Source organism: Pinus tabuliformis, chromosome 4_1 (genome assembly GCF_031772625.1).
Source record: "Pinus tabuliformis cultivar Carrire ecotype Pingquan chromosome 4_1, CPIR1, whole genome shotgun sequence".
Lineage (NCBI taxonomy): Eukaryota > Viridiplantae > Streptophyta > Pinopsida > Pinales > Pinaceae > Pinus > Pinus tabuliformis.
Window position 1 is genome coordinate 190,755,635 of NC_142303.1, and position 27,998 is coordinate 190,783,632.

General features: G+C 36.7%; 1 protein-coding gene across 1 annotated transcript; it reads right to left on the minus strand.

The window, feature by feature from the left end:
• On the minus strand, nucleotides 1–27,995 carry LOC149174848 (putative polygalacturonase). The gene is made up of 6 exons (XM_089419430.1): nucleotides 27,366–27,995; nucleotides 25,311–25,682; nucleotides 24,558–24,678; nucleotides 24,174–24,348; nucleotides 23,966–24,036; nucleotides 1–1,252 (listed from the first exon to the last, which is right to left on the minus strand). The coding sequence occupies exons 1-6, from the start codon at nucleotides 27,375–27,377 to the stop codon at nucleotides 591–593; spliced, it is 1,413 nt and encodes a 470-aa protein (XP_089275556.1). The 5' UTR covers nucleotides 27,378–27,995; the 3' UTR covers nucleotides 1–590.
• Between the last annotated feature and the right edge of the window lie 3 nt (nucleotides 27,996–27,998).

The following is a 27,998-nucleotide window of genomic DNA, read 5'->3' on the forward strand; positions in this document are numbered from 1 at the left end:
TGAAAGTATTTCAAAAATCACCTCTCGGGTATTAAAATATGAATGGAGCTGTACAGGATGGCATCAAAGCCAATGAGAAAAATTACAATTAATTTGCAATGGTCCACAGCTAAATTTATGCTGCTATCTCTTGCATGAGAGCAAGAAAGAAATGAATATGCAAAATATCCCAACATGAGAAAATTGTCAACCTTACCAACTACTGATCCCCAAGAAGAAATACTTCTCAATTCTTTACAGGCAACCAACCTGTTAGAAGTGATTGTTCATAAACTTTTGCAGGCTTCTAACTTTGTTGAGATAGCATAGACAACATTTTGTATCATCATATTTGACAGGCAGTGGAAGCCTTCGCCGCAGAGACCTCCAGTGGAAGGACAGTCTAGTAAAAATAGTGTAGTGTTTCATTCTAAGGGAAGAGTGGAAGTTTATTATATAAAAATAATGAAGAATGTGGTAAACAGTTCAATAATTGTGATTGGTATGGATGATATCACTTATAACTGGCCATAGTACAAAAAGCTCTGCAGAGATGAATGGGCATTGGCATTAAAAGGACAAAAGCAACAGAAGTAATATCTGTACTTTGCTTACAGGTATTCTCCTGAACTAGTGAAATAAGAAGGGCAAACAGATGAGTCATTAGGTATTGGACTTTGAAGCTCTGCACATGGCTGGGGATAAACTGACTCTGAGAAGCCATTTACTTTTGAACAGTTCCATGGAGAATCTGAGGTAACATTCAAATAAATATTTGAGAGGCAAATGTCTCTAAATGGAGCTTCTTGAATTCCTTCAATGTTACCTGCAATCATGATACCATCACCCACAATATCATTAAAACTTAACCTATCTATGTCTGGGAAGGCATTTGGATCATAGCCACCATCAGGATGATCACCGTAGGATCCTGTAAAATCAAATGCAATTTGCACATTCTTCATTGTCATGTTGGATATGAAAACGTTCTTAACAAAACCACCTCTGCCTGGAGCTGTTTTTAGCCTGATACCCAATCTTGAATTGTACACATGTAAGTTTTCCACATGCACATCTATGATGCCACCAGACATTTCACTTCCAAATGCAAGGCCAGCACTTGTGGGTGTTTCTCCAGTAACACGGCGAATAATGATATTGGAGCTAGGACGCCCAAAGGATATGCCATACTGATCCCAGCCACTTTTGATTGAGATGAGATCATCGCCAATGCTCATGTAGCAGTCCTCAATGCAGACATCATTGCTTGAATCTGGTAAAAAGAAAAACAAGCACAAGGTTATGTCAAATTTCTCTTGGAACATATTAACAAATTGTCACTCCCCTAGATCAAGCAGTGGAAGATAATAAGAAAAGAATCCAACATAAATCTTCTTTTTTGCAAAACAGTGAGTTTATTTCTGAAATAACATGTAAAAACCAAATATCGCAACTGATAGTTGGATAGTTGGCACTCATGCCTCCTTATCAAAACTGATAAAGACCAACTTGCTACGACAATAAATTCCTGAAGTGTTCTCTCCAATTTTTACACAATCTAGCTTCAACGGTGGGTTTGGGGAGTTCAACTTTTATTTCATATGAATTCTTTCATAATTTATCCAAGTTGGGGGATCCAAAAGATAGTTCAGTTGGACTAGAATAATTTCTAACAGGCAAAGTTAGCCAAGTACCCTCAAGCTTCTCTAAACAAATGCTTGCTCATGCTAGGATTCTATAAGTCAACTAATCTCACTTTGTTTCCTGTCACAATGGAACATTTTCAAAAAACAAAAATACAGACCATTTTAATAACATCTTCAAAACTGTAGCATTTTAGCTTCTATTCAGTATTTTTCCTTCTGCTGGAGAATTTAGTTCTTACTGGTGGAAATGGAATGTAAAGACTTCATGTCATTAGATTTATTCTCTCTTTGATAAAATTGGTTTCATTTAGTGACTACTGGACACTAATGTAATTTCATTTCGATAAGGAACCAAGAGAACTGTATTTTGACCAAGCACTGTATCATTCAAAGTAACCAAAATAATGGGAGAATGGGCACATGGTTATTTATTGTTAAAAAACATATAAAATGATGCCCACCTGACATCTGCCTTATATGGTCACCTAATATCTTAATTGTTGAAATTCATTAGTGTTAACAAGAGAATTGAATGGAACCAAAACCAATCCAAATTCTGCAATGAAGAAAGAGATAAACAGCACTAGAGTGGTAAAGAGGCGTGCAATCATGGGGAGAGAAATAAACCCTAGAACAAGTGCACTAGAGAGAAAAATAACCCAAGCACAAGATGGATCGAAGCAAGAAGAAGAGAGCACAATTCTATAAGGTGCCCTTAGGCTAAATCACCTGTATAAAAATAAATGAATTATCACAATGTGAAAATACAAATAAGAGTTGTTTATTTATACACTATTAAAGTGGTTGTGTGCCTTCCTCGAGGGGCTATGAACCTACATTGAGTTGACTAGGTTGGCCTTGGTTAAGCCTAGAGGTATAATATAAATACTACAAATAATGTCACACTTAATTCTATCATCCCCCCCTTAATATGAATAGGAGGCCATGGAGAAAAAACATCTTATTGGCAAAGCTCCCACACCAATACAATTGAGCAAGCTGGTAAAGGTGGCCTTGAGCAGAGATCGGGTGAAGATATCAATGAGTTGTTCAGTTAAAGGGGCAAAGATTGGTACGAGTCATCCTTGGGAATGGAGGTACTGAATATAGTGCATCCAGATATCAAATAAGTTGCATGGTGCTTTGATTGTCACTAAAGAGAGTGGTGGGAGTTTCTTGTGGAAGACCCAATTGGTAAAAAATCATTTGCATCCAATGTAGGTCCTTACCAGCAAAAAAAATGCTAGCATATTCACATTCCATGGAAGACAGATCCACAACTTTCTGCTTTTTGGAACATCAAGACAGTGGACACACATCCAAAACCTAGAGTTAATAAGTACCTTGAAGTGGATTGTCTCCCATCTAGATCACCAACCCAGTCAGTATCAAAAAAACCAGGAAGAAGAATCAATACATGAGCTGAATAGTGGATGCTATGTGAATAATGCTTTTTGAGATGGTGCAAAATACAGTTGGTAGCTTGCCAATGACTCACTTAAGGCTCCTGCATATATTTGGAGCACATGCTGACAACAAAGACAATGTTTGGATGAGTATGAGTAAGCTTGAGTACATTGGATACTACAAATCATTAAACAGTAGCATCAAATAAAAGAGAAGGGAAATCTGCCTTAAATTTCATACCAGAAGCAACAAGGGTGTGGACAGGCTTACAATTCTTCATCCTAAAACTATGAAAAAGGTATGGTATTATACTAAAGCTAAGAGAATGATATCCAATGGAACACTAAGTAAACTAGAGATTGAGAAAGTAGCGTAGGCCAACATTAGTTATCCCAAAAGAGTCCTGAGGCTATATCTTCAATTCTTTAATCATGGATGGTGAATAACCAATTATGATGATGTAGTTAATATAAAGCACAACAACATGTTTCTGACCATCATGATGATGAATATAGAGATCATGCTCAACCTTGTAGCAAGGGATACCACAACTGAGAAAGAACATGTGGATTTACCCATACCAAGCTTGGGGTGCTCATTAAAGCCACTATAAAGACTTCTTTTGTTTGCAAACCAATGATGTAGGCCCATTTTGAACAAATCTTGGTAGTTGTTGCATATAAATTTCCTCTTATAGGTCTCCATGAAAAAAGGCACTTTTGACATTCATTTGATGAACTTCGCAATTTAGTGAAGCAACAAAAGATAGTATCATCTAAATTAAGTGCATCTCAATGTAGTCAACACCCTCTTGTGAAAATACCTTAGCAACAAGACAAGCTTAATGCTTCCACCTTAGAGTCCTCAACACATGTGACTTGGGATCTATATGGCATGCCTTTATTGCATTAGATGGGATGACTTGACATCTAAGTTGCATGAAACGCCGAAACATCTGGAAGTTTCCGAAAGTGATACGGCTGGAAACGCAACCCCCCAAAAATGGAAACGTTGGGTGAAATGTCATATGTATGTATGTACGCAATTCTTTTTACAATTAAGTTAATAACGCATCTTGCAAGAAAAAAATGAGACACAAATGACACTTTAGAGGGAAAACCCAATTTACGTTAACTCTCATAGATGATTAAATGATTCAAAATCCAAAATTATCATTTATAAATGAGGTTGTACATCAAAGATTCAAAAATCAGCCTTATACATGAGCCTTTACTTCCCAAATCAGCCTTTATATGTGGCTATATGTGTTGAAAATGAAACATAACATGAACTAGTGACAAGTACAATTACATATCTTATAACCCTAATCCTCATCTTCATTAAACAAAAATAGAACAAGTTGCTTTTTAGCAGAACTAGAGCGTGGATTGATTAGAGATAAATTAGTTTGTGGAGTGATTAGACATAAAATTTAGTGTTATATTAAATATATTTTGGCCATAGAAGGGCCCCACAACCTTTTTAGGTGTTTGAGTGAGCTCGTAGAAGCAAAATAGTCACAAAAACAGGGCAAAATTGGGCAGATTTGGGTCAAAACATCATTGAAATGTTTCAGTGGCGTTTTGGTGGCATTTCCAAATCAAGAAACACCACCCATGTGTTTTAGCCGCGTTTTGGCGATGTTTAAGCTTTTTGGGGAGTTCGGGTATGGGTACATTGTGAAAATTTCATCTACCACAACAACTGGAAAGTATTTTCCTAACTATTAATATATTTAAAAAAATTTCTACTACGACAAATATCAAATAATTCGCACTATGATTTTCACCAATAAACTGCAGAAGAAAAATAGTGTTGGAAACTGAGAAAATACTAGCACACACACACACACACATAAAATTGACATAGTTATTTCTGGACAAATGTCCCTAGAAAAACCCAACTTGGGGAAACCGATGTAGCAGCTGAGGGTTTTTATTATTATGCAGTAGTGAGAAATTTTGAATACAACTAGATGTCGACTTAGGCAATCTTATAGAGAAAAATATTGGCAAAAATCTAGTGAGGAAATTTCCTCACCCCACAGGCAATCCTGACTCAATCAAGCCAATCGAATTGGATTCCCAACTGCCTCTGCATGGGCCTTGCGTCAACCTCTACGCAGGCTTGAAATACATTGGCTAGGAACTGCCTTTGATCTGATTCTGACTGATTGTTGCTGGTCTGAAGTCCTCTTGCTTGGGTCTCTGGAAATTCTTCTGGCCACTAGCTCCTGAAACGACCCTTCCTCTAGCTAAATCGAAATACCCTCTAGAGGCTTCTGCGCAGCCCCTGCATCAGCCTCACTATGGCTATTTCTACCTCTTTGCAAATGCACTCATCGGATCTGGAAAGCTTCTTTCGACCTCACTGTCTCTGCCCCTCTTTGTATCTGCTTCCTTACTAAAGCTCAAACTCTCCCAACACTTTTGGCTCTCTGGAAAATCGAACACTCCAAGGAAATTGAACTCTTTGTGGTTCTCACAAGTGTTCCCAATGTGTTCTCCATCTACCCATTGACTTTTTCTTATAATCCTCTGTTGGAGAACCAACGACCAAGATTATAACTTAATCAAGGGCCCATATTAATTCCTTGTCGATTCATGTGAGTTTCTAGAGAATTCTCACCTTATCTCAGTTAATATTGATTAATTAACCATATTCTCTAACTTTAGACTTAGGAAATATTTAAAAATTAGCTAATAATCTAATTGAGCCATCTCTAGGTTTTCCAGAAATGATTTCTAGGTTTTGGTGATCTCATGTGTTTTAACCTCTCCACAAAGTTTCGAGACTGAACACCTCCGATGCTACAAAAACTAACATACAGTACCTTGGGGGTTGTTTCCTACAACATAGCTTGACATTGAGGATTGTACATGTGGCTTAGATTGGTTAGTTTGCACATGGTTCAAGGCATTTGAGTTCATCAACTTAGTTTAGAGAGGTCTGAGAAGTTTGTTACAAGTATAGCTTAGTCTTCATGCATGTTATCCCTCATGTCAACAAGGGCACATATACTTTCACATTACATTTATCACCATTATAAGCCCAAGGTCACAAGTCAAAGGCCATGTAAAACCATGTGGGTCTTTGTATCTAGGTATCATAAGCCTTGTGATGGTTGGCTATGGCCTATCCTTTTGGGCTAAATCCTTGGTCTCTTTGTCCTATAGGGGATCAAGAGGTTCTAGATAGATCTTGGGAGGACTCATGGTTTAGAGGAGCCTTGCTTATGTAGGGTTGATCACTGGTGTGTGGGCCAATCCAGCTTGCATCAAGGTGCATTTGTGTTTTATGGAATGGTTATGAGTCATTGATTCTGTACGTGGCCTTGGTCTTGATGTAGTATGGCTCAGACAATTCTCAACATAACAATTTCACAAAATCAATAGTTTCACATTTTTTGACACAATTCACGTTTCCTAATGTAAATGTTCCTGAAAGTCAAAAAGTCAACTTAGTCCCAAAATCCTCAAATTAATGAGGTGACATTCCACATTGATTTTTTTTTCAAACAGTGAAGGCATGATGCAATTATGGTGGTCAAAGTTGGTCAAATAGTATGTGTGGCTTCCAAGTGGTAGAACAGGGATATGATTTGTCAAAACGATGCATGCATTACATTAAAATTGGTCTACATAAAGAAAGGAACAAAACCCATGTTTTAGCTTTCCTAGATTCTTAAGGGCATTAGAGATCCAACAAATGGGCACAATGACATGGCAAAAAAGGTGATGATGTGGCAACAGAAGGCACTACTTTGGCTAATGAGGCTAACTACAAGTGAAATCAAGGAAAATCTCAAAAAATCCAAGTGAAAACTATGCAAAATTCATTGAGGCATTGGAGAACCAAGCAAAAAGGTGCCAAGTCAAGTTGAATTAATCGTTGGGGTCAAGGAAACTAGTCATTTTAAGTTGAAAAACCTAGTCATTAATGGGTCAAAGTGGAACGTTGGAGGTCCAAGCAGTCATTGACATTTTTGGTACATTTCTACTCATTTCTTCAATTTATGGGTCAATTGCAAGGGAAGCATTGTATTCTCAAGGGACTTGTGAACCAAGTTGACTTCTCAAAGTGGGCAAAAGCATTGTAATAAAATATTTTTATAAAAATTATTACTTGGCCTCCGACATGTGGGAGATAGATAAATTATTTTCCTAGAGGGCAATCAAACTAGTTGTTATCTAGTTGTTTAAGAAGAACTATAAAGGCCAGCGTTTCCTCTAGATGTTGTTTTTGGTTTGTGAGATCATATTATGCCATAATAAAGAACTCATTTTACAAACCTTTATGTGGGTTGTATTTTCGTATATTTTTCTTTCTTGATCAATGTTGTAACAACTTTTAATATAAAATATTTCCATAATAAGTAAGATCACATAGAAATTGGAGGGACAATTCAGTGAGGGGATACATAGCCATGTAGAGAAGGTGGATTAGGCTTCATCTTTTTGTTGTAGGTGGATTGTTTGGATTAAGGTTGGACCAATCTTTTGAGGATCAATCAATGGTCCCATTCATCATGATGTTATTTTATCTGCTGTAAATATTTTGGGTTGTGCACCCAATGGGGTTTGACCCTATAACCTCAACAAGGCAATTTCTAGCTTGCTAAAAATTGTATTTTGTTGCTGGTACAAGGCTTTAGAGTGATCTAAAAAGATCTATATCCTACATCCTTTAGCATGCCCTGTTGAGAAATCTAGGGCATTAGAATTAATTGATTTCTCTTTTATTAATGACTGCTTGTGAATGGTTTTTCCTTATTTAGATTAGGATCTTCTTTATGTTAGTTCTTAGTGTTCTTCTTCATCAAACAGTAACCAATGCATGAACATAAAAGACAAGAGACACAGCATGTAAGCTATGAGCCAAGGCCAAAAACCTCTCACTCTTTGAGAGAAAAACCCGCACAAATTCTTCTTATAGAGATTCCAATTGACGAATACCAAGACCAAGACCTTTAGTAGCCTCTCCAAGATCAAGACACAAGTTCTCTTGACAGTCAACCTTCTCCTTCACTCCTCTTCCACTTCGATCTTCTTCGTATCTAGACCTTCTTCATGAGATAGTACCGAGACCTTGTCACATACTAGTGATCTTCTTCCAAGATCATCACTGTGGTATAGCACCGAGACAGTGAGAGGATGTCACTATGATATCACATAAATCTTGCCAAGCTTCTCTGCTTCAATCCGAAATATGACCTCTGCAATTACACCGAAACAGAGAGAGACCCTTCTTGTACTTATACCGAACTGTGATTACTGTAGTCTTCACCGAATTTACTCCTTGCTGTATCGAGACAAAGTTTCACCTTTGTCACTGTAATCCGAACTTGTTGTTCTTCTTTGTCACTGTGATGTATCAATCCAAACTCAGAAAAGGATCTGAACTTTTGTTGACTGAGATTAGCCTTCTTCATCTCTTTGTTGTCCCTTTCATCTGAACCTGTCTTCTGTGCTACCCATCTGAAAAACTCAGAGACATGTGACTGAAATTCTGTCTCTATGGAATAGGTTGAGGTGCCTATTTATAGTGGTCTGTCTGTCATATTTAAGCTGACATGAACTTATGAATAGGTGTGTCTTCAAACTGTGAGCCAACATGAGTTTGTTACTCCTTTTTGAAGCCGACATGAAGAGGAGGACTTGTGCTTATTGTTGGAGGGCTATTTGACAATGCTATTGACTCATATACATTTGACACATGCCCAAGAAGGGTTCTTCATACATGACATTGACTCTTTGACTTTTAATGACAAATCCTAAGGCTCTCAATGGGAGCCATCTAAAATAAAATCACTTGCTCATGAAACCCATGAAGCAAGGCTTACAATAATAATTTTATTTTCTTCATTACATCATTTACAAAAGTCACAATTACATGTCATTATGAATACCGGACCTAGTTACACTTTTCAACACTCCCTCTTAACTAGGGAGGTATTAATAATGGTAATTGGTCATTCTCAATCTGAAGAATTTCTCACAAGAAGAATTCGGATTGGCAACTCATTTGTATAGCATCATATCAACCAACATTGTATCATAGCAAGGCCTTGACTAACGACTCCTTATCTCCACAAGATCCTAAACTCAATGCCGGTGATACCAATGATTTATAGACACCCTCATCATTGTCTTTCTCGAAGCATCCCTGCTCAAGTACTCAGGGTGTGTTCCATGAGGACTATTCTTATCTTGGACTCCCCAGTCCTCAAAGAATATCGGTCCTCCACGACTACTCTTCCACTACTCTTCCATTGGATGCCCTATCTCATCCCCAAAGAGTATCGGATGCCAAATGATTACCCAATCCTCCATTTTGTCTTCCTAGGTGAAGACCAGAATGACATGTCTATCTCTCCCCCTCAAATAGGGAGGACATTCCAATAAAATAATGTCCTCATTCCTATCGAAAAGGAATGTACCTAAGCTCCCTCTTGGCTTAGGAATTTCCAAGATTCTTCCAAGTAAGAAACTTCTTTTCAGGCTCCCTCTTAACTAGTGACTTACAGCAACTCCTCATGTGGAACAACAAGCTACTTGAAGAACTCCTATCTTCTTCGATGTCATCAATTTCTTTTGTCATGGAGTCGTCATCTTTCGAGGACTTCTTCATAGGGCACAGACCATCCATCACTTTCATCCATGAGTCAATCATGTCCTCAGTTCATCAGAAAGTGATCCATCATTTTTCCATCTGGATTTGCTTTATGTCATTCTGCTTTCATGCTATATTTTCCGGAAGGATCTTACATCCCTCAATATGGTCCTCTTGGAAGTCATCCACAAATCTTCCCTTTGGCAATCCTACATAAGCCCATCTAGATATTAGTTCAAAAATAAGAGATGAACACTTAAATCAAAATTACCTTCATCATGAAATCTTCCTGTAGGTATCAACATCCTTCATGCAAATTGACACATTTCCCAAAGATATCCATTGTCAAGGGTCTCCATCTTTTTCCGACTCCTATCAGAGTCTCCATATCTTTCTGGGAGATATTCTAGTCAATTCTTCTTGGACTCGGATGTTGAATGCCTTTTACCTTTGTTGCATACTTTCATGATCTCTTCCTTTCTTTTCACACTTCATTCCCAGGAGCTTCCAATAAGAGTTCCTTAATTGTAGTCAACCACCTCATACTTCATATGAGGACATATTATGTTGGTTTCATCTGGTGTGACTTATGTCTTCCTGCATCCTTTCATAGGAGGAGATCCTTTTCACTTGATCATGCTTCTCAACATAGAAGTAGTGATCCATGTTACCTGCAACCATACGACATGACATTATAATATTAAATACAAGCATACATACCTCTTTAGGTCATCAAGGCTTCTTTCAACAGCTTCCTTGATTGAAAATATCTTCAACCCCTTGATCTGCTTGATCTTTCAGGCCATCATCCCATGAACTCCACAAGTTGGAGTTCTTGATGAAACACTTGCTTCCTCTCTAGATCGGTGGATTCTCCAATGAGGATTCCATCTTGCATATCCTTATTCAACGGATGTTTCCCTTTTTAACTGATGTATGATGAGACTTGTCCTGGATGACTTCTTCCTTTGAGTCACCAAGAGCTATATCCTTCAAAGTTGACTATCAAACATCCTTCATGTTTCTGGTGATGTCACGAGATTTGGTTTCTAATGCTTCCATGATGCCAAGATGCATCTCATTATTTATTATAGCCATATCCTATAACATAAGATTTAGAAGCTATGTCAAGACCCTTTGTGAGGGAAACTATCCCAGACATAGTAGAGATCTCTTCCTCTTTTCTTCGACTTTTTCTTTTCAGCTTCCTCCTCTTCTTCGATGATATGGGCTCCTTCTCTTCTTTTGATATTGTCCCTCTAAGACAAACTTTTCTGTAATGTCCATAATTTTACATCCATAGCATTGAATCTCAGCTATGCTCTTCTTTCTTTTTCCGATGAACAAATTTTTCCAAACTTCCCTTTCCTTTCTGCAAATGTTTGAGTCATTTAACCTTCAACACTTTTGCCCTCGACTTGTCTTCTTCTATCTTGCATAGAAACCACAAGTTGTCGAATGAGGTAATTTTCTTATCCTCGTGGATATTTGTTACCTTGTTCATCAATTAGTGCATTTAGAACAATGATGATTATCTTCTTATCATCTCTCCCAGATCTCGCAGTTGAGACCTTATGAAGATATTCTTCATTCTTTGATACCTCCAAATTTGTGTAGATCAGATCTAAGTCATGTGACCTTATTTATCGCATCTTTAGAGAATATTCTTACGAGCTTATCATATACATCTCTTTGATGTCTCCAATATTGCTATATGAGGGGACCTTTCATAAGAATCCCTTTCCATGAATTCAGAGGAGACCTTTTGATGTGTTTAATGACTTCACTTTCTTTGAGGATTGTGTCTATCCTCCTTTTTTATGCAAGGAATTTCGATGACCCAACCATCTTATAGATCTCCTTGCAAACACAAAGTCATTTTACCAAATTTGATTAAAGAATGAAATATACTTACTTGACAAGTGAAGATGAAATCTTCATATTAACTACTTTGATGATGGTTGGAGAAGATGTATTAGTGCTCCCTTTTGGATGATCTTCTTCAAAATGAAAAAGCCTTTCTTCAATAAAGAAGACAACACCTTTTGATCTAGCTCCTTTTGCTGATTGTGATTGATGAGGATTTCTTTGTTGCTTCCTTGGATGATCTTCTTCAAGGGCATGGATAGCATGCTTGCTTCAATGAGAGGGAACTTGCTTCATAGCTTTGAAGATGATGATAATGCCTTCTTGCTTTCAAGATACTTCAACTACTTTGTAGTGAATGAGTGCAGATTAGAATTGCTTCTAGGGTTTCAACTTTCTTCAAGATGATGTGATCTTCATCTTTAAAGTCCTTCGAGCTACCTTGCTTTGTAGATAACTTGATGAGGGTTTTTGTGGTCTTTTTATGATGATTAGAGGATCCAAAACTTTTGTTGTTGTAGACTGCTTCTTCGATCTAGGGTTTTATCCTTCAATGTAGATCTTGATCTTTTGCTTTGATAACCTTCGACTTGCTTTGATGCCTTTCTTGAAACTCGATCCTTGAGTGTCTCTTTGATTAGATGCCCTTCCTTTGACTTCAACACCTTAGCTCTGATACCATGTTGAGAAATCTAGGGCATTAGAATTAATTGATTTCTCTTTTATTAGTGAATGCTTTTTCCTTGTTTAGATTAGGATCTTCTTTATGTTAGTTCTTAGTGTTCTTCTTCATCAAAGAGTAACCAATGCATGAACATAAAAGACAAAGAGACACAGCATGTAGGCCATGAGCCAGGGCCAAAAACCTCTCACTCTTTGAGAGGAAAACCCACACACATTTTTCTTATAGAGATTCCAATTGATGAATACCAAGACCAAGACCCTTGACCTAGTAGCCTCTCCAAGATCAAGACACAAGTTCTCTTGACAATCAACCTTCTCCTTCGCTCCTCTTCCACTTCGATCTTCTTCGTATCTAGACCTTCTTCATGAGATAGTATTGAGACCTTGTCACATACTAGTGATCTTCTTCATCACTATGGTATAGCAGCGAGACAATGAGAGGATCTCATTGTGATATCACATAAATCTTGCCAAGCTTTTATGCTTCAATCTGAAATATGACCTCTGTAATTACACCGAAATAGAGAGAGACCCTTCTTGTACTTTTATCACACTGTGATTACTGTAGTCTTCACCGAATTTACTCCTTGCTATACCAAGATAGAGTTTGACCTTTGTCACTGTAATCCAAACTTGATGTTCTTCTTTGTCACTGTGATGTATCAATCCAAATTCAAAAAAGGATCTGAACTTTTGTTCACTGAGATTAGCCTTCTTCATCTGTTCACTGTCCCTTTCATCCGAACCTCTCTTCTACGCTACCCATCCGAAAAACTCAAATACATGTGACCAAAATTTTGTCACTGTGGAATAGGCCGAGGTGCCTATTTATAGTGGTCTGTCTGTCATATTTAAGCCGACATGAACTTATGAATAGGTGTGTCTTCAAACTGTGAGCTGACATGTGTTTGCTACTCCTTTTTGAAGTCGGCTATTTGACAATGCTATTGACTCATATACATTTGACACATGCCCAAGAAGGATTCTTCATGTCATGTATGAAGAACTTGTGCTTATCATTGGAGGGCTATTTGACAATGCTATTGACTCATATACATTTGACACATGCCCAAGAAGGGTTCTTCATACATGACATTGACTCTTTGACTTTTAATGACAAATCCTAATGCTCTCAATGGGAGCCATCTAAAATAAAATCACTTGCTCATGAAACCCATGAAGCAAGGCTTACAATAATAATTTTATTTTTTTCATTACATCATTTACAAAAGTCACAATTACATGTCATTATGAAGACTGAACCTAGTTACACTTTTCAACATACCCATGCCTAGATCTTTGATCTAAAGTGCTAAGGCAATACTTGAGTGGCTATTTTCTAGGGGGATCAATGCCTTAGATGGTGTCTATGGATGGAGCGGAAGAGTTAATTGTTTGCTGTCTTACTGGTTCACTATGTGAAATCTGCAACAAACACCTTTAACACAACAAGATAAATCACTCATTTTCAAGAGATATAAAAATGTAAATAGCTAATACGAGCATTTAATTAATATACTAACCAAGTCTACGCTTTGGTTTCTGCTCTAGAATCTTGGCTCTCAAAATATGGGGCAACTTTTCCCTCTTTGCACATTGATTACCAGATTAAAGAAGTAACAATGGTTCTTTAATTTTATTTTTTTCATTACATAATTTACAAAAGTCACAATTACATGTCATTATGAAGACCGAACCTAGTTACACTTTTCAACATACCCATGCTTAGATGTTTGATCTAAAGTGTTAAGGCAATACTTGGGTGGCTATTTTCTAGGGGGATCAATGCCGTAGATGGTGTCTATGGATGGAGCAACGGAGTTAATAGTTTGCTGTCTTACTGGTTCACTATGTGAAATCTGCAACAAACACCTTTAACCCAACAAGATAAATCACTCATTTTCAAGAGATATAAAAATGTAAATAGCTAATATGAGCATTTAATTAATATACTAACCAAGTCCACCCTTTGGTTTCTACTCTAGAATCTTGGTTCTCAAAATATGGGGCAACTTTTCCCTCTTTGCACATTGATTACCAGATTAAAGAAGTAACAATGGTTCTTTTCGCTATCCAAGACCCTAGTAACAATGGTTCTTTTCGCTACCCAAGACCCTCTTGCTCACCTTGTCAAGTTTGTGGATCTGCCCCCCCTCCAAGATGTCCTTTGCTAATGCTTACAACCACTGGTCCACAAATGACACCCAAGATGAACTTGCAATTACCAACGTGGTCACTGGACCAATTTAATTTTCTAATTGAAATTATGAAATGTTTTGATTTTTGGATTTTTGCTAGGAAAACTTGCAAAATTTTGTTCCTGCAATCTCATGAGCAAAAGAAAGTCAGTTTATTTTGAATGTCTATGTATCTAGGAAGTTTATGTTAAGATAGATCTTATTATCTCAATGTGCTCAAGGAATCTCTAGTTGTATCGGTTAAGTCGCAACTTGGTTTGCTTATAAATACAAGTACATATCACTGTTAAAAAAATCATGTTAGCAGTTCCACATTATAATATTAAACATTTTTATTATGAAGGTAGAATTTAGGATCTTGGTCAATTATACATAGTATAATCATGATGCAATAAGACATGCACTGCAATCAATGAATATAAGGTTTTATAATGATTAGAAATATAAATAATTTCTTATTGCTTAACCTAGTGTTGGGGAGATGTCACATAAGTGTCTGGTTAGACAATGTTACATTAAAATTTAAAACAAAAAATACAAAATACAAGTTGACTTTAATAAAAATATATATAAATTAAGAGGGCATGTTTTACTTCTGCCAAGGAAATTATTGCTTAACCTAGTGTTGGGGAGATGTCACATAAGTGTTTGGTTAGACAATGTTACATTAAAATTTAAAACAAAAAATACAAAATACAAGTTGACATTATAAATGTTATCCTCAAGTGAAAATAATTTTTTATAAGTTTCTTTCAAATTGGATTTATAAAATATTAAAAAACATAAATGCCTTTTTTTTGTGACTAGGGGAATCGACAACTGGGCTGGTTTCATACTTGCATGACACGGGGTTGATTCCAACTGCTACCACTATAACGCCTAGGTACCTACGTAGCCCCTTCCATAGACACAGGTTAGTCGAGGGGGCGGGGTTGAACTCAAATCACTTAGATCATATCACTTTGATTTACAAGGGTTTTCCAGTCAAGCTGACCCTCGAGAGCATATCACAAATGCTTTCATATACAATTTTCAATGGGAGATCTTCCCCCTTAATTGTGACACCTACAACTCTACTTTGCAAATTTTTTTTTTCTCAACCTATCCCACTCTACATGTTGATCCCTATGTTGAGAGACCTTATAACTACTACCCTCATATTGCTTGCATGCATCTTATGCCCACCGAAGTATATATTCCAGTTTGGAAATTATCACAGGGATTTTGAGCGTCCTAAATTCCTCTTCAATCCTTTGTTAATTAGGATTTATCTTTAAGACTCTAGATAGATTGTCTAGGATGGTTAGTAGATCATGAATCTATAACAGTGTTCATGTTCCCATAACCACACAAGCAAATTCCTCTTCAATCCTTTGTTAATTAGGATTTATGTTTAAGACTCTAGATAGATTGTCTAGGATGGTTAGTAGATCATGAATCTATAACAGTGTTCATGTTCCCATAACCACACAAGCTACATGTCTCCAACTATATTTCTCTTATGCAACTACATGTATATCATGTTATGCTATGACTTTCATAATGAGCCCTTCAAGCATCATGCAACATCAATCACATGAGGTAAAGTCTAGGCAATATCATGATTTCACATCTATCTTTGTAGGCATATTCCACTGGAGATGATCCCTTGTGTGATCCCTTGTGCGAGGTAACACAATGTACAAATGGCATGAGGGAAGGTCTTAGTAATAAGGGACATATTTTTACTATAATTATGTGTGAGTGACATTGTAAAGGAATGAGCAATACAGTTTGGAAAACCTTCATGGTGTTTGATTTTTCTTTCACATATTGCAACTTCAAAATTTTCCACAGTTTTAGGTTTATATTTTTGGAATATAGCATGGAAAGTATCATGCAAATATAAACATTTTTAATATTTAGATAACAATCCAAAGGACCTTGTTAACAAAAAAATAATATTAAAGGTTCAAAGGACAATAATAGAGACCTTAGTAAACAGTATGCTTTATTTCAAGTCCTCGTGGAGGTCCAATACAATAGAAAATTCAATTATGCTAAATAGGTAACTCGAGTATTCTCTATACACCAGTTGGGAAAAATATTGGGCCAATCCAAAAGTATTGAAAGAAACCTAATCAAAGTTGACAACTAGCTGCAGCGCTAGAAAGATAACATTAGTATAAACCTACCACTATAAGAGGATTTTTTTGTTATGATTTCAATTTTGAATAATGCTCTTTGGGGAACTTTTATTGTAAACTAATATGTTCAATAACATGATAATGTGAGTCACACATTAAATTAGACTTTCGAAAATTTTACTCAAGATCCCATCATTAATTTTGATTCACATTTTTTCTGGTGTTTAATATCTGTACCCCCCTAAAAACCAACTTCAATCTATCAGTAAGCAAATTAAGCATAAGAATAGGTTCTCTAAATAAATAAAAGTTATATGCATTGCAAGTTTTACCAATCATATTCTCATTCCTAATGGCAGAGAGTTAAAAGGGAGGTGTTGTTTTCTATGAGCAAAAACATAGCCCCTATCCTATTCTTCCCCCTTGACCCTTTTCTATTTTTGAATTCATTCTATCCCTAAACAAGAGTTTCATTCAACACCTTCAATGGAAAAACAATGAGTCCTTAGCTTGAAAGAATAATAAAATCATCTAGTGTTATAGTACCAGAATATGTACTGTTCAGTGTTTCCAGCATAGAAGTGATATTCTTATGATCAGCAGTGAAGAAAATAATTTTGACCATCCAGCTTTGTGTTATATGGGATTAGGAAAGATTAAAAGTGATTTATAGGATGGATGGCAGCCCTTAAAATATGACAGTTTTGTTAGTGATAATAATTACATGGGAGCATCTTTTAGCATAGAGAGTTCCCAATTCATGCTCACATGAATGGTTGTTGTTATGCATGCTTATATTAATGCCCCTCTCACTTGTACTATCTGTGTAACTCGACCTATATTTAGTGTTTGAAACATGATAACTAGCCAATGAAATGCAACTTCTTTGATGAGGCCTCACTTGAATCTGGTGAGCCAATTCCACCACAATACACCTGAAAATGAGTCAAATTGGGTGCACTTCTGATGCCACATATCGTTTTAGGTGACAAAATCCCCATAGGGCCCCAAAAATATGCAATCTCAACAATTGGATTTTACCATTCCATCAATGCAAAACCAAAATTTACCGGATTCCACTAAAAAACTACTAGAAAGTGATGTCAGAGAAACTGCAGTTCCTAGGCTTTTTATCCTACTTCTTTAGTGTTCAGTAACTCCCACTCACAAGTGTCAATCACGGATGACCGTAACTCTTTTTTTCTTAAATTCCTCCAGTATGTAGATAGGCTTTAAAATTGATCTCGACCACGAGAGAAAGGCTGTTGGTGAAGTGACTTATTTCAAGTAGTCTGAAATAGATTATTTGGGCCAAAGAGCTGCATCCACACTGCCTTGGATTTTGGGCTGAGTTAGTGTCCAAATATTCTCCTGCAAGTTTCAGACTTACGTGTTGAGGATTTCAAACATTGATGGGTTGTTACTAGTTCTTAACTGTCCTTTGCTGCTGTTATCACATATCGGTTTTCAAATTTTCCTGTCAAAACATATATTTATAAAGAGAAAAAATAAATAAATAAAATAAAATATCCAAGTTTTGCTCATAATAGTTGGATGAACCATTAATTTTTGAACTATATCTTTTGGCTAAAATTTTCTGTTCATGGTAACAGTTTATTGCACTCAGATTAAAACGGAATGTTAAAAGCTAAACAGAATGTCAAACCTGCTACTGCTATCCCATTAATTCTGGAAAATAATCTGCTACAGGAAACTCAGAAAACCACGTATCTCAATTACAAAAATTGAATGAATGACTCTATTCCCATGCCTGGCTTTTATAATTGAAGTAGATGGTCATGGGTCACTGGGTTAATCCAAGTGGACTTCTACCCTGCCCCTCAGCCAGCATGGAAACTAGTGCTAGGAGGAAATACACTGTAAAAGCATGCAAGCAGTCTTGAGATTTGTGTCCTCCTATCCCAGACTACACACCGGTCTCTACTACTAGAAAACTGTGCTAAAGAAAACTTTCCAAATATATCAAATCTGATTATAATAGGTACTTTTGCTAAAAACAACCATTCTAATTCTGAACAAAAAAGAATAGAACATAACTTAATCCAAAAGAAGAACAGGGCAAGTGCTGCTCTCACTATAATAGCAGGTTAAAATAGAAAGGGGACGAAAGCTGGTGCATGCATGCCAAGGTAAGCATGCGCACTCAACTTCATCCTATATACCTATTACCCACTGCTCCTCTGCCTCGCCACACTGCTGCTGCTGAGGAAGAATGCTCTGCCATAACTCTACCATAAATGTTGTTCCTTCAATCAATGTGCACATAGATCAAGGCAGATCTGCAGGAGGTGGTATGCTGCTGGACAGATCTATCTATTGCTCCTGTGCCATCATTCCAGTGATAAAAATCTAACACCTTTGAGGTTTCCTTAATCATGAACATACTACATTCTATGGATTTTTTAGGAAAGGACCTGAGGAGACAATGCTATAGATATTGTTTCCTCATATGAAACAATGTGATGATTTCAATCAGATTTAAGTGGTCTCAACAAAGAACAAAAGCAATGCCATTTTAGTGGCTTGCTAGGCAGTGCCAAACCCAAGTGTATGCTGTCTGTTCTTCTATTGGTTGCAACTAATTTGCGGATACCTTGGATGTTTGCAGAGATGCACATGTCGAGATTGCAGATATGGTGGGAGAGATCTCCCTCCCCGCTCCCGCTCCCGCCCCTCACCCTCCCCCCTCGTCTACATGAGACAGCAGTAGCACCAGGACATGTTGATGACCCCTCCCAGTTTTACTCATCCATGGCATATCTCAGCCCATGGATTGTGTTTTCTCATTAGTGAGATGATTACTGTATTGGCATTACATATATTTATATGCTTAGAATTTCGATCTGCTTTTATCTTTCTTTTAGAAGAGTTTTCCTTGCACTCTCAATTAGTGTTGAGACAGATGTACTTGACAGTTCCATTATGTTGAAATGTGACAACAAAGTAATGTAAATAATGTAATTATGGGTAAATTTGGTTTATTACCGGTCAGTCAATTGTATAACGAGAAGGAGTTATGTAACAAAGTAAGCCCATATTAATTGGGATTGCCCGAGAGGCTTGTATGATGGAGAATCACCTTTGATTAATAAAGATTTCCAATTCCTTGCCCCGTGGAGGTTTCCTTGACACTCTGTCAAGGTTTTACCACGCTTTTGTGTGTTCTTGTTGAGTATTTGTTTCAGTTTCCCATTCAGTTTTTCTCCGAGCTCTCTAGGACGTTTGATATGAAGGATCTTGGAGCGGCAAAACATATATTGGGCATGGAAATACACAGAGACATGAAAAATGGAAAGCTTGATTTATCACAAAATCAGTATAATGCACTTCCATAAGATATAGTAGGAGATGGTCCCCACAGATCAGAATGAATATAGTCCAAAATTTCTTTACTATTATGGCTTCCCATTTTAAACTTTCTTCAGTTTTGAGTCCTAGAGTTGATGAAAAAAAGAAGTATATGTCTCGTGTACCATATGCAAATGAGGTCAGCAACTTAATGTATGCGACGGTATCTACAAGGCCTGACATTTCACATGTAGGTGGAGTTGTCAGCAGGTTCATGGCAAATCCAGGAGAAGAACACTAGCAAGCAGTGAAATGGGAGTTTCGGTATTTGAGAGGCACAAGTGACCATTGCATCATCTTTAATGGTAATGAAGGATCAGTATGCGGATATGTGGATGTTGATTATGCAGGTGATTTGGACAAAAGTAGATCTACTACATGTTATGTCTTTACTCTTGCAGGTGGAGCAATTAAGCTGGATGTTAAAGCTTCAAGAAACAGTTGCTTTGTCCACTACCGAAGCAGAGTATATAGCTTGCTTCAAATGCCTGTAAAGAAGCAATCTGGTTGAAAGGTCTACTTGATGAGATTGGAAGGACATAGGAGAAAGTGAATGTATTCTGTGACAGTCAGAGTGCTATTCATTTGGCTATAAATCCAGTTTATCACAGCAAGACCAAGCACATTGATGTAAGGTATCATTTTGTGAGACATGTGATCGATGGCAGTGAAGTAGCTCTCAAGAAGTTATACACAGGAGAATCGTGCAAAGTTCAAGCATATTTACGAAGCCAATTACAGTAGAGAAGTTGCGATGGTGTTTGGCTTCTCTTGGCTTGCAGAAGAGATGATGAATGGGCATGGGCAAGGGATTAGGAAAATTGTTGTCAAGGTGGAGATTGTTGAAATGTGACAACAAAGTAATGTAAATAATGTAATTATGGGTAAATTTGGTTTATTACCAGTCAATCAGTTGTATAACAGGAAGGAGTTATGTAACGAAGTAAGCCCATATTAATTGGGATTGCCCAAGAGGCTTGTATGATGGAGAATCATCTTTGATTAATAAAGATTTCCAATCCCTTGCCCTGTGGAGGTTTCCTTGACACACTGTCAAGGTTTTACCACTTAACTTTTGTGTGTTCTTACTAAGTATTTGTTTCAGTTTCCCATTCAGTTTTTCTCTGTATATTTTTTCTTTTGTGTGTGTTTAATATCTCCTAATACCAACACATTAACTGGGATTGCCCGAGAGGGTTGTATGATGGAGAATCATCTTTGACTAATAAAAATTTCCAATCCCTTGCCCTATGGAGGTTTCCTTGATACACTGTCAAGGTTTTACCACGTAACTTTTCTGTGTTCTTGCTGAGTATTTGTTTCAGTTTCCCATTCAGTTTTTCTCTGTATATTTTTTCTTCTGTGTGTGTTTAATGTCTCCTAATACCAACACATTAACCTTTTTATGGTCATTTGTTGGACGTTAATAGACTTATCTTATTGCCTTATTTGCCATGTTTCATATTGAGAGAAACAATATTTTCCAACGGTAAAGCTCACTGAGCTGCACATTCAAATTCTTTCAATTGGAATAAAATGATATTAGACAACACCAATCCCAGATTACCAAAAAAAAAAAAAAAACCCTTTTCATTAAACAATGACATTGGTGGAAATGTATTCTCACATTAACATAATTTGGATTTCATCTTAATCAGGGATATATGCACCTTTTTCTTGTTTTATCTTATTGATGCTCACTAACATGTTCCCATTAGAAACACGCAGGAGGTTAGGTCAAACCCCAGTGGCAACTTTTATGCATGTAAAATACTTCTCTAGGCCCAATATAGAATTCCCTCGATCGTCATGAATTTTTTTTGTCTTCGAATTGATGATGAATGGTGTTTTTATTTCAGCCTGTGCAACCTGACAATTTAAGTGCAATTGACTTCATCGGATCTTACCCTAACAGTGTGCATGCATATGCACTTAGGAGTAGACACATTAAACACCCTGTAAATTCCTGCCTTGAACTGTTTGGAATCGTCAACGGACATGTTTTGTACATATTCATAATTATTAATGGACAAGTTTCAAACAAAGTAAGTAATTAATTAAACAAATTAATAAATCAATCAAACCAATTATTTAAAATAATTAAATTTATATAAAAATAAAAATAATAAAATTAATAAACATAATAATTAATTATTTCTATAAATAATAAAACTAATTAATTAATTTTTCCATTTAACTTATTAATAAATTAATTAATTAATTTACCTAACTTATTAATTAGCTAATTAAATAAATAAATAATAATAATAATAATAATAATAAATAATTAAATAAATAAAAAACTAATAGGATAATGGCCGACCTAATTTCTTTCCTTAATAACCTATATATATATATATATATACCCTAAATATAGCTCATGGATACATCATTAAGATCTGAAGAATATCTATTGACGCATCCCCTGATGATGGACTCACTTGGTAGTCCGAAACGTTGGGTTCACAAAACTCTATAACAGGTCATTCCTCCTCTATCTAAAAGTTTCTACTTATTCATAATTCCAACCTACCCTTTCATGATTCCCTGCAAAAGTATGCATCGTGAATAATGTTTGCCCACACATATACACCTTGTCATGGGCATTTATAAGTTTATATCTACTTTTGTAGAAACCAAATGGTGGCGGGGCAAACATGCAACTACTTCAAATTTCATGTTAATTTTGATGACGGTAGAGGCATCTCTTGGTGTTATAAATTCTTGTTCTTTTATAAATAATTTTATCAACCAATGTCACATTAAAAGGAGACCAGATGATTGTTGTTCTAGGATATGGCAACCTATCATTTAACGTGAGTTAATATGACTCATGGAAAATCAAATCTACAGTTGTAGATTAGAAGATACATCAACCAGTCCTATATTTATTTTAGTTGTGAAAAAGATTCTCCACTGTGTCCATGTTAGTTCTTACATGTTTAGAATCATTGGCCCCCATTTTTGCACCGAGAGACACTAAATGTACTCTAAGTGGAAGAGATATGCTTCATGTACCCAGAGTTTTACATACGCTACATTCATAACGAAGTGTGCAAGATGTTTAGGGTACATCAGGACTGTATAGACAGCAATGCAATGAACTTCCCCATTATGTGGTTATAAAACTATTGTACGAGGAATAAGGCATGATAGCTATATACAAAACAAAGAGTGTAAAAGATGAAGGACACATCTAGCGCTGTAAAGATAGTGATGTAGGGAATTTTGCCATCTCTTGGCATTGAGTTCTTAAGTCATTGCCAGGCTGTGAATCTGCTAACTAAAATATTGTATGGAATCAAATCATCTTCAAAATTTTGAAACCTCTGTACTTGAATATACACATTTGTATGAATTCATTTACATTCATAGATCCAGTCTGCAAATTCTACAAACTTATAAAGCGTGTGCAAATATGTAACAATGTGTATTCATAACATATTAATCTAATTCATAATTAAAACAAGGAATCATGTTGAGGCAATTGGGTTTATTTTGGGTGGATGGAAGGAATGATTATTATCCTCCTCACCAAAGTTTGATTCCCGCAGATGACATGATGAACTTTGTTGTAATGGCTTGAAGCCTTGTTGTTGAGTCTGAGCAGTCTCTCGAGGACTGGAGAATGTATATCCCTCATACAGAATATAAAGGTATTTCTCATTAAAAAGAAAAAAAAATCATATAGAAGATGTTTAAACTAATTGAATATTTCAAATACATTGTATATGTTATCAGTAACATATTTTGCAAAAGGTGCTCAAAATACCATGTTAAAAAGGGATACTGAATGAAAAAAAATATTTAGACCCTGAATACATGCTAATTTATTCTGTACATATTTTTCAGATATCATTTTACTCAATGTTGCAAACATATCAAGCAGAAGACGAGCATAAAGAACAACCTCAATCAATGAAAAAGAAAAAAGGATGTATTATGGTTCAAGGAATATATGAAAATAAATCAAGTCATGCACAACATAAAAATATTCCATGGCCAAGGTAGGATATCGAGTTATAAAACAAATTAGAAGTTATCTAACCTAGTATTAATAAAAGAAGATTCACATCACCTGGATCAATTCCATCCGTATTAGGTGAGTGAGACGGAGCAAGGATTGTTAGATTATGAATGTGCACATTGCTGCATTTACCATAGACATCATAAAATCACATTACTGTTATAGTGGAGAAAGCACAAATAATAAGCAAGATATAATATATTATTATTTACTGTGTAAATTAAAGCAATTAAATAAACTAATAACTCAAGCTACAAACCTGCAGTACACTGGATGTATATTCCAAAATGGCGAATTCAAGAATGTCAGATTTGAAATGACAATATCAGTCGAGCTTATCACCTCAATCAGGTGGGGACGAGTATATTTTAGAGTATGATTATGGTACGAATCCCACCAAACTGCTCCTTGTCCATCAATAGTTCCATTTTCACCTGTGAACATGTATATGTAAGCAGAAGCTCAGAACCTATAAACCATGCAAATGCAAAGCCAGCTGAGAAAACATCTGCACCATGCCTTCAAAGACCATCTAAGCTAAATAATATTTTTAACAGAATCCTATGAAAAATTGCACATTATTAACATAGAGAAATTCATTGTAAATTGATGGAGGGCATTTAACATTTAAGGACCTTAATACCTGTTATAACAACATCTGTAACATTGAATGCAGTTATAAGGCCGCTATGCCTTCCACCAGGTAGTTCCCTGCCTCGACCATACGATGGCAAGGCATCAATCACAGGCCAATGTGTAGAGTCCTACACATGAAACGAAAAAAACATTAACAGGAAGACAATGTGGAATCAATGGAAAACTAGAATATTCTAATCATAAAATTTCCTAAAAAATCCTCCTTATCAGCCAATGCTTAATATGCTAGCTCCTCATAATGGCTCATTTTATCAGTAAGCTGAACACTCTAAATCTGCAGAAGTAGGCTTCCAATTCCCTTGTATGGAGACCTAACCGCACATTTGATTGTTAATGTGCGTATAATTCAACAAGCATTTGTGTTTTCTTTTTATTGTCTGTGTTCCCTCTGTTCTATTAATTCCCCTTATCAGTTAAGTTTATACAATTAAACCTTCGAGCTTCTCTTCCTCTTTCTTCCTTCTTTAGATAGACACCAGATGATGTAGGATCAATCCCATCGGTAGGAAAAGATCCTAACTGATTACCCACTACCATCCCAGAGAGGGGGAATAGTAGCTGAAACTGTCCAAGTTGTTGAACCCCCATAGCAACTTTCTCGTGCATTTAAATCCATGGTGCTTGCAAATTCCAGCTACAACCCTTTGAACATCATTCCAAAGCCTGTATTGCCCATAGTTTACTATGCTTCCACAGGATGCTGTAAGCTAAAGTCAGATAAAACAGAGCAAATGATCACCTTTGATCCAAGAATTACTGCATGTTTATCCAGATTCAGCGTCAAGTGGCTTGTGAGATTGAAGCTTCCTGTCAACCATCTACCAGCAGGGACAAATAGCTGGGCACCACCTTTGTCGGCAAAGGATCGCAGGTAGAAGATGGCATTCTCAAAAGCATGTGTGTTAAGAGTGACTCCATCTCCGACTGCCCCGAATTCAGTAATCGATACACTGTGAGGCCTAGGCGAAAGAGCTTTGTTAAATCTACAAGCTCCCTGTTGTTGCAAATATGAATCAGAAGTGATGAGCTTAATGTCCTTTTCCTGTCTGCCATATCTGATTGCCCATCCAACTTCGCTGATGCAGCAGAGGACCAGAAGTGCATAAATGCCCTACATAAGAATATAATTTTTAGTTTTTCCATTCCTATCAGTAATTGTAAAAATACGGCAGGTTTGCAGTTTGTACAAAAAAATAATTCATAATGGTGTGATAGTCCTGTTAAAAAACAAAAACTATAAATTCCTCGTATGCCACATTAATCAAATTACACCATTTGTTGCACTATCAATCGAATTAACAATTCTAAGGAGATTGATTCTACTTAGATTCCAAAGCCACTCACAAATTTGTGAGATCACGTCTTGTTTTGTAATATCAGAACCGTCGTGGAAGTCTATGTAGGTAAAGATTGAATCTACAGTTTAACAACAAAATATTGCTGCCATTTGGTAGAGTTTTCACGATATTTCGCAGAGCATTAAGATATTCAACTGAAACAATTGCAGTACATTGTGCAAAACTATACAATTTTCATTTAAAGCAGTGTTACCGAAATCTGAAGGCAGTTATTTAGGTCATGCAATTTGCGCACCATGGCGGTGTCCCACAGCCGGAGAACAATCATCCAAATTTATATCACATAATGTTTTTCCAGAAATCTAGAGTTCTCAAGCAAATTACTGAAATCCAATTTATTTTCCAAGTCTTTGATCCTCTGTAGCAAAATTACTGAAAATTGCCCGTCTTTTAGGCATTATTATGTAATTTTACACGCACGAACTTGTATTTACTAATTTAACATGGCGTTACCGAAATTTGTTTTCGTTTCAGACTACTTCGCATCAGCATTACCAAAATTTGGATCACTCCGCTTAGCAACACGGAAATTCGGGGTCAATAACCAAAATATTGATGAGTTTTGCTTCAATAATAGAGTCCTTTCAGGGAATCATTACCAAAATCTCCACAATTTGCGACACGGCCGCGACACCACAGATATTTAGGGTCGTTAGCGGGAGTAGTTAGGAATTTCGAATAACTTCGACGGAATCACGGCGAAATATTGCGTTGCTTGAACTACTACTACAGAAAATCAGAGTTAATACATATTAAAGAATTCTTGAAAGTGAAATAGTACCTAGCTTGGACTACTGCTACAGAAATTTTATATTTAGGAAATTTGTGTTTATATAATTCCTGAGGAAATCACGGTGAAATATTGCCTAGCTTGGACTACTAATACTGAAATTGGAGCAGATTTATATTTAGGAAATTTCTGTAAGCTTTAACGGAATCATGGTGAAGTATTGGCTAACATGGACTACTGCTACTGAAATTAGAGCAGATTTGTATTTAGGAAATTTGTATAAGTTTTAACAGAGTTACGGTGAAAAATGGACTGCGGCTGATGGAAGTTAAACTAAATTCGGTCACGATTCCTTAGCTTTTATCTATCTTAAGCCTAGACGCAAATAAAAGGCAGAATCCAGGAAAAATTCAAGAACTCTAATATTCTCTCCGGATTTCCTTTGGCGCAGATTTCAAAACGCCGCTGATCTCATGCTACATATTAATGACTAAAATTTAAAGATGCGGCCTGATATCGAAATTTAACATCGTCATGGAAACTATGGAGGATTCTTTCAAAGATATGACCTAATATCGATATTTATTGCTAAGAAACGATTGTCACCAAAATTATAGCGGATTTCATCAGCAAGCACGTGAAAGAGATCAGCGAGGAGCCTGGAATTGGAATTGGCCATGCAGCCTCAAAACAAAGACATACTTACTAGTCTCCCCATCTGCCGCGTCTGCGGATCGCACCTCGAATGTGTCAGCCCTGTAGTCGATCTCTGATCGAATCCCGAGAAGTTTTGAAGCCTCGACGCCCCCTCCTGCAGGTTGCAGCTTCTTCAAATCCACTGACAATGAACGGGACTGCAATGTAATGAATAACAAGAATCGAGTGGGGCTGCGCTTCCCTGCCGTTTTGTTCCTTTCCTTACTTTCCACCACTCATACAGCTGTGAAATTAAATTAGAAAAAATCAAGCTCTAATAATAACAGCGGGCATGCATGCAGCCCAGCCCGTAAACGGAAACAATACCGGGTAATAATAGAAAGCTTCCCACTCCCAGCATTTAATTTAAGCAATATTTAGCACAATTCAGCGAGACTGGTGCCAAAATGGCTGCTTGCTCTTAATTCTTCTCCACTCCCTGTTTCATCTTTTGATCTGCATAGGATGAAATAATTTGAATTTTCTCCTTTCTCTGCATCCATGTCCGTCTGGAGGTGCAGGGAGGCTCAGAAGCCGATGTACTCACTGGCTGGTCCGCACTTTTGTTGTGGTGTCAAGCGGTGACTGAGTGAGTCAGTGAGCCTATCTGGACTGGTGCGGTCTGGGGCATCGAGCGCATGTG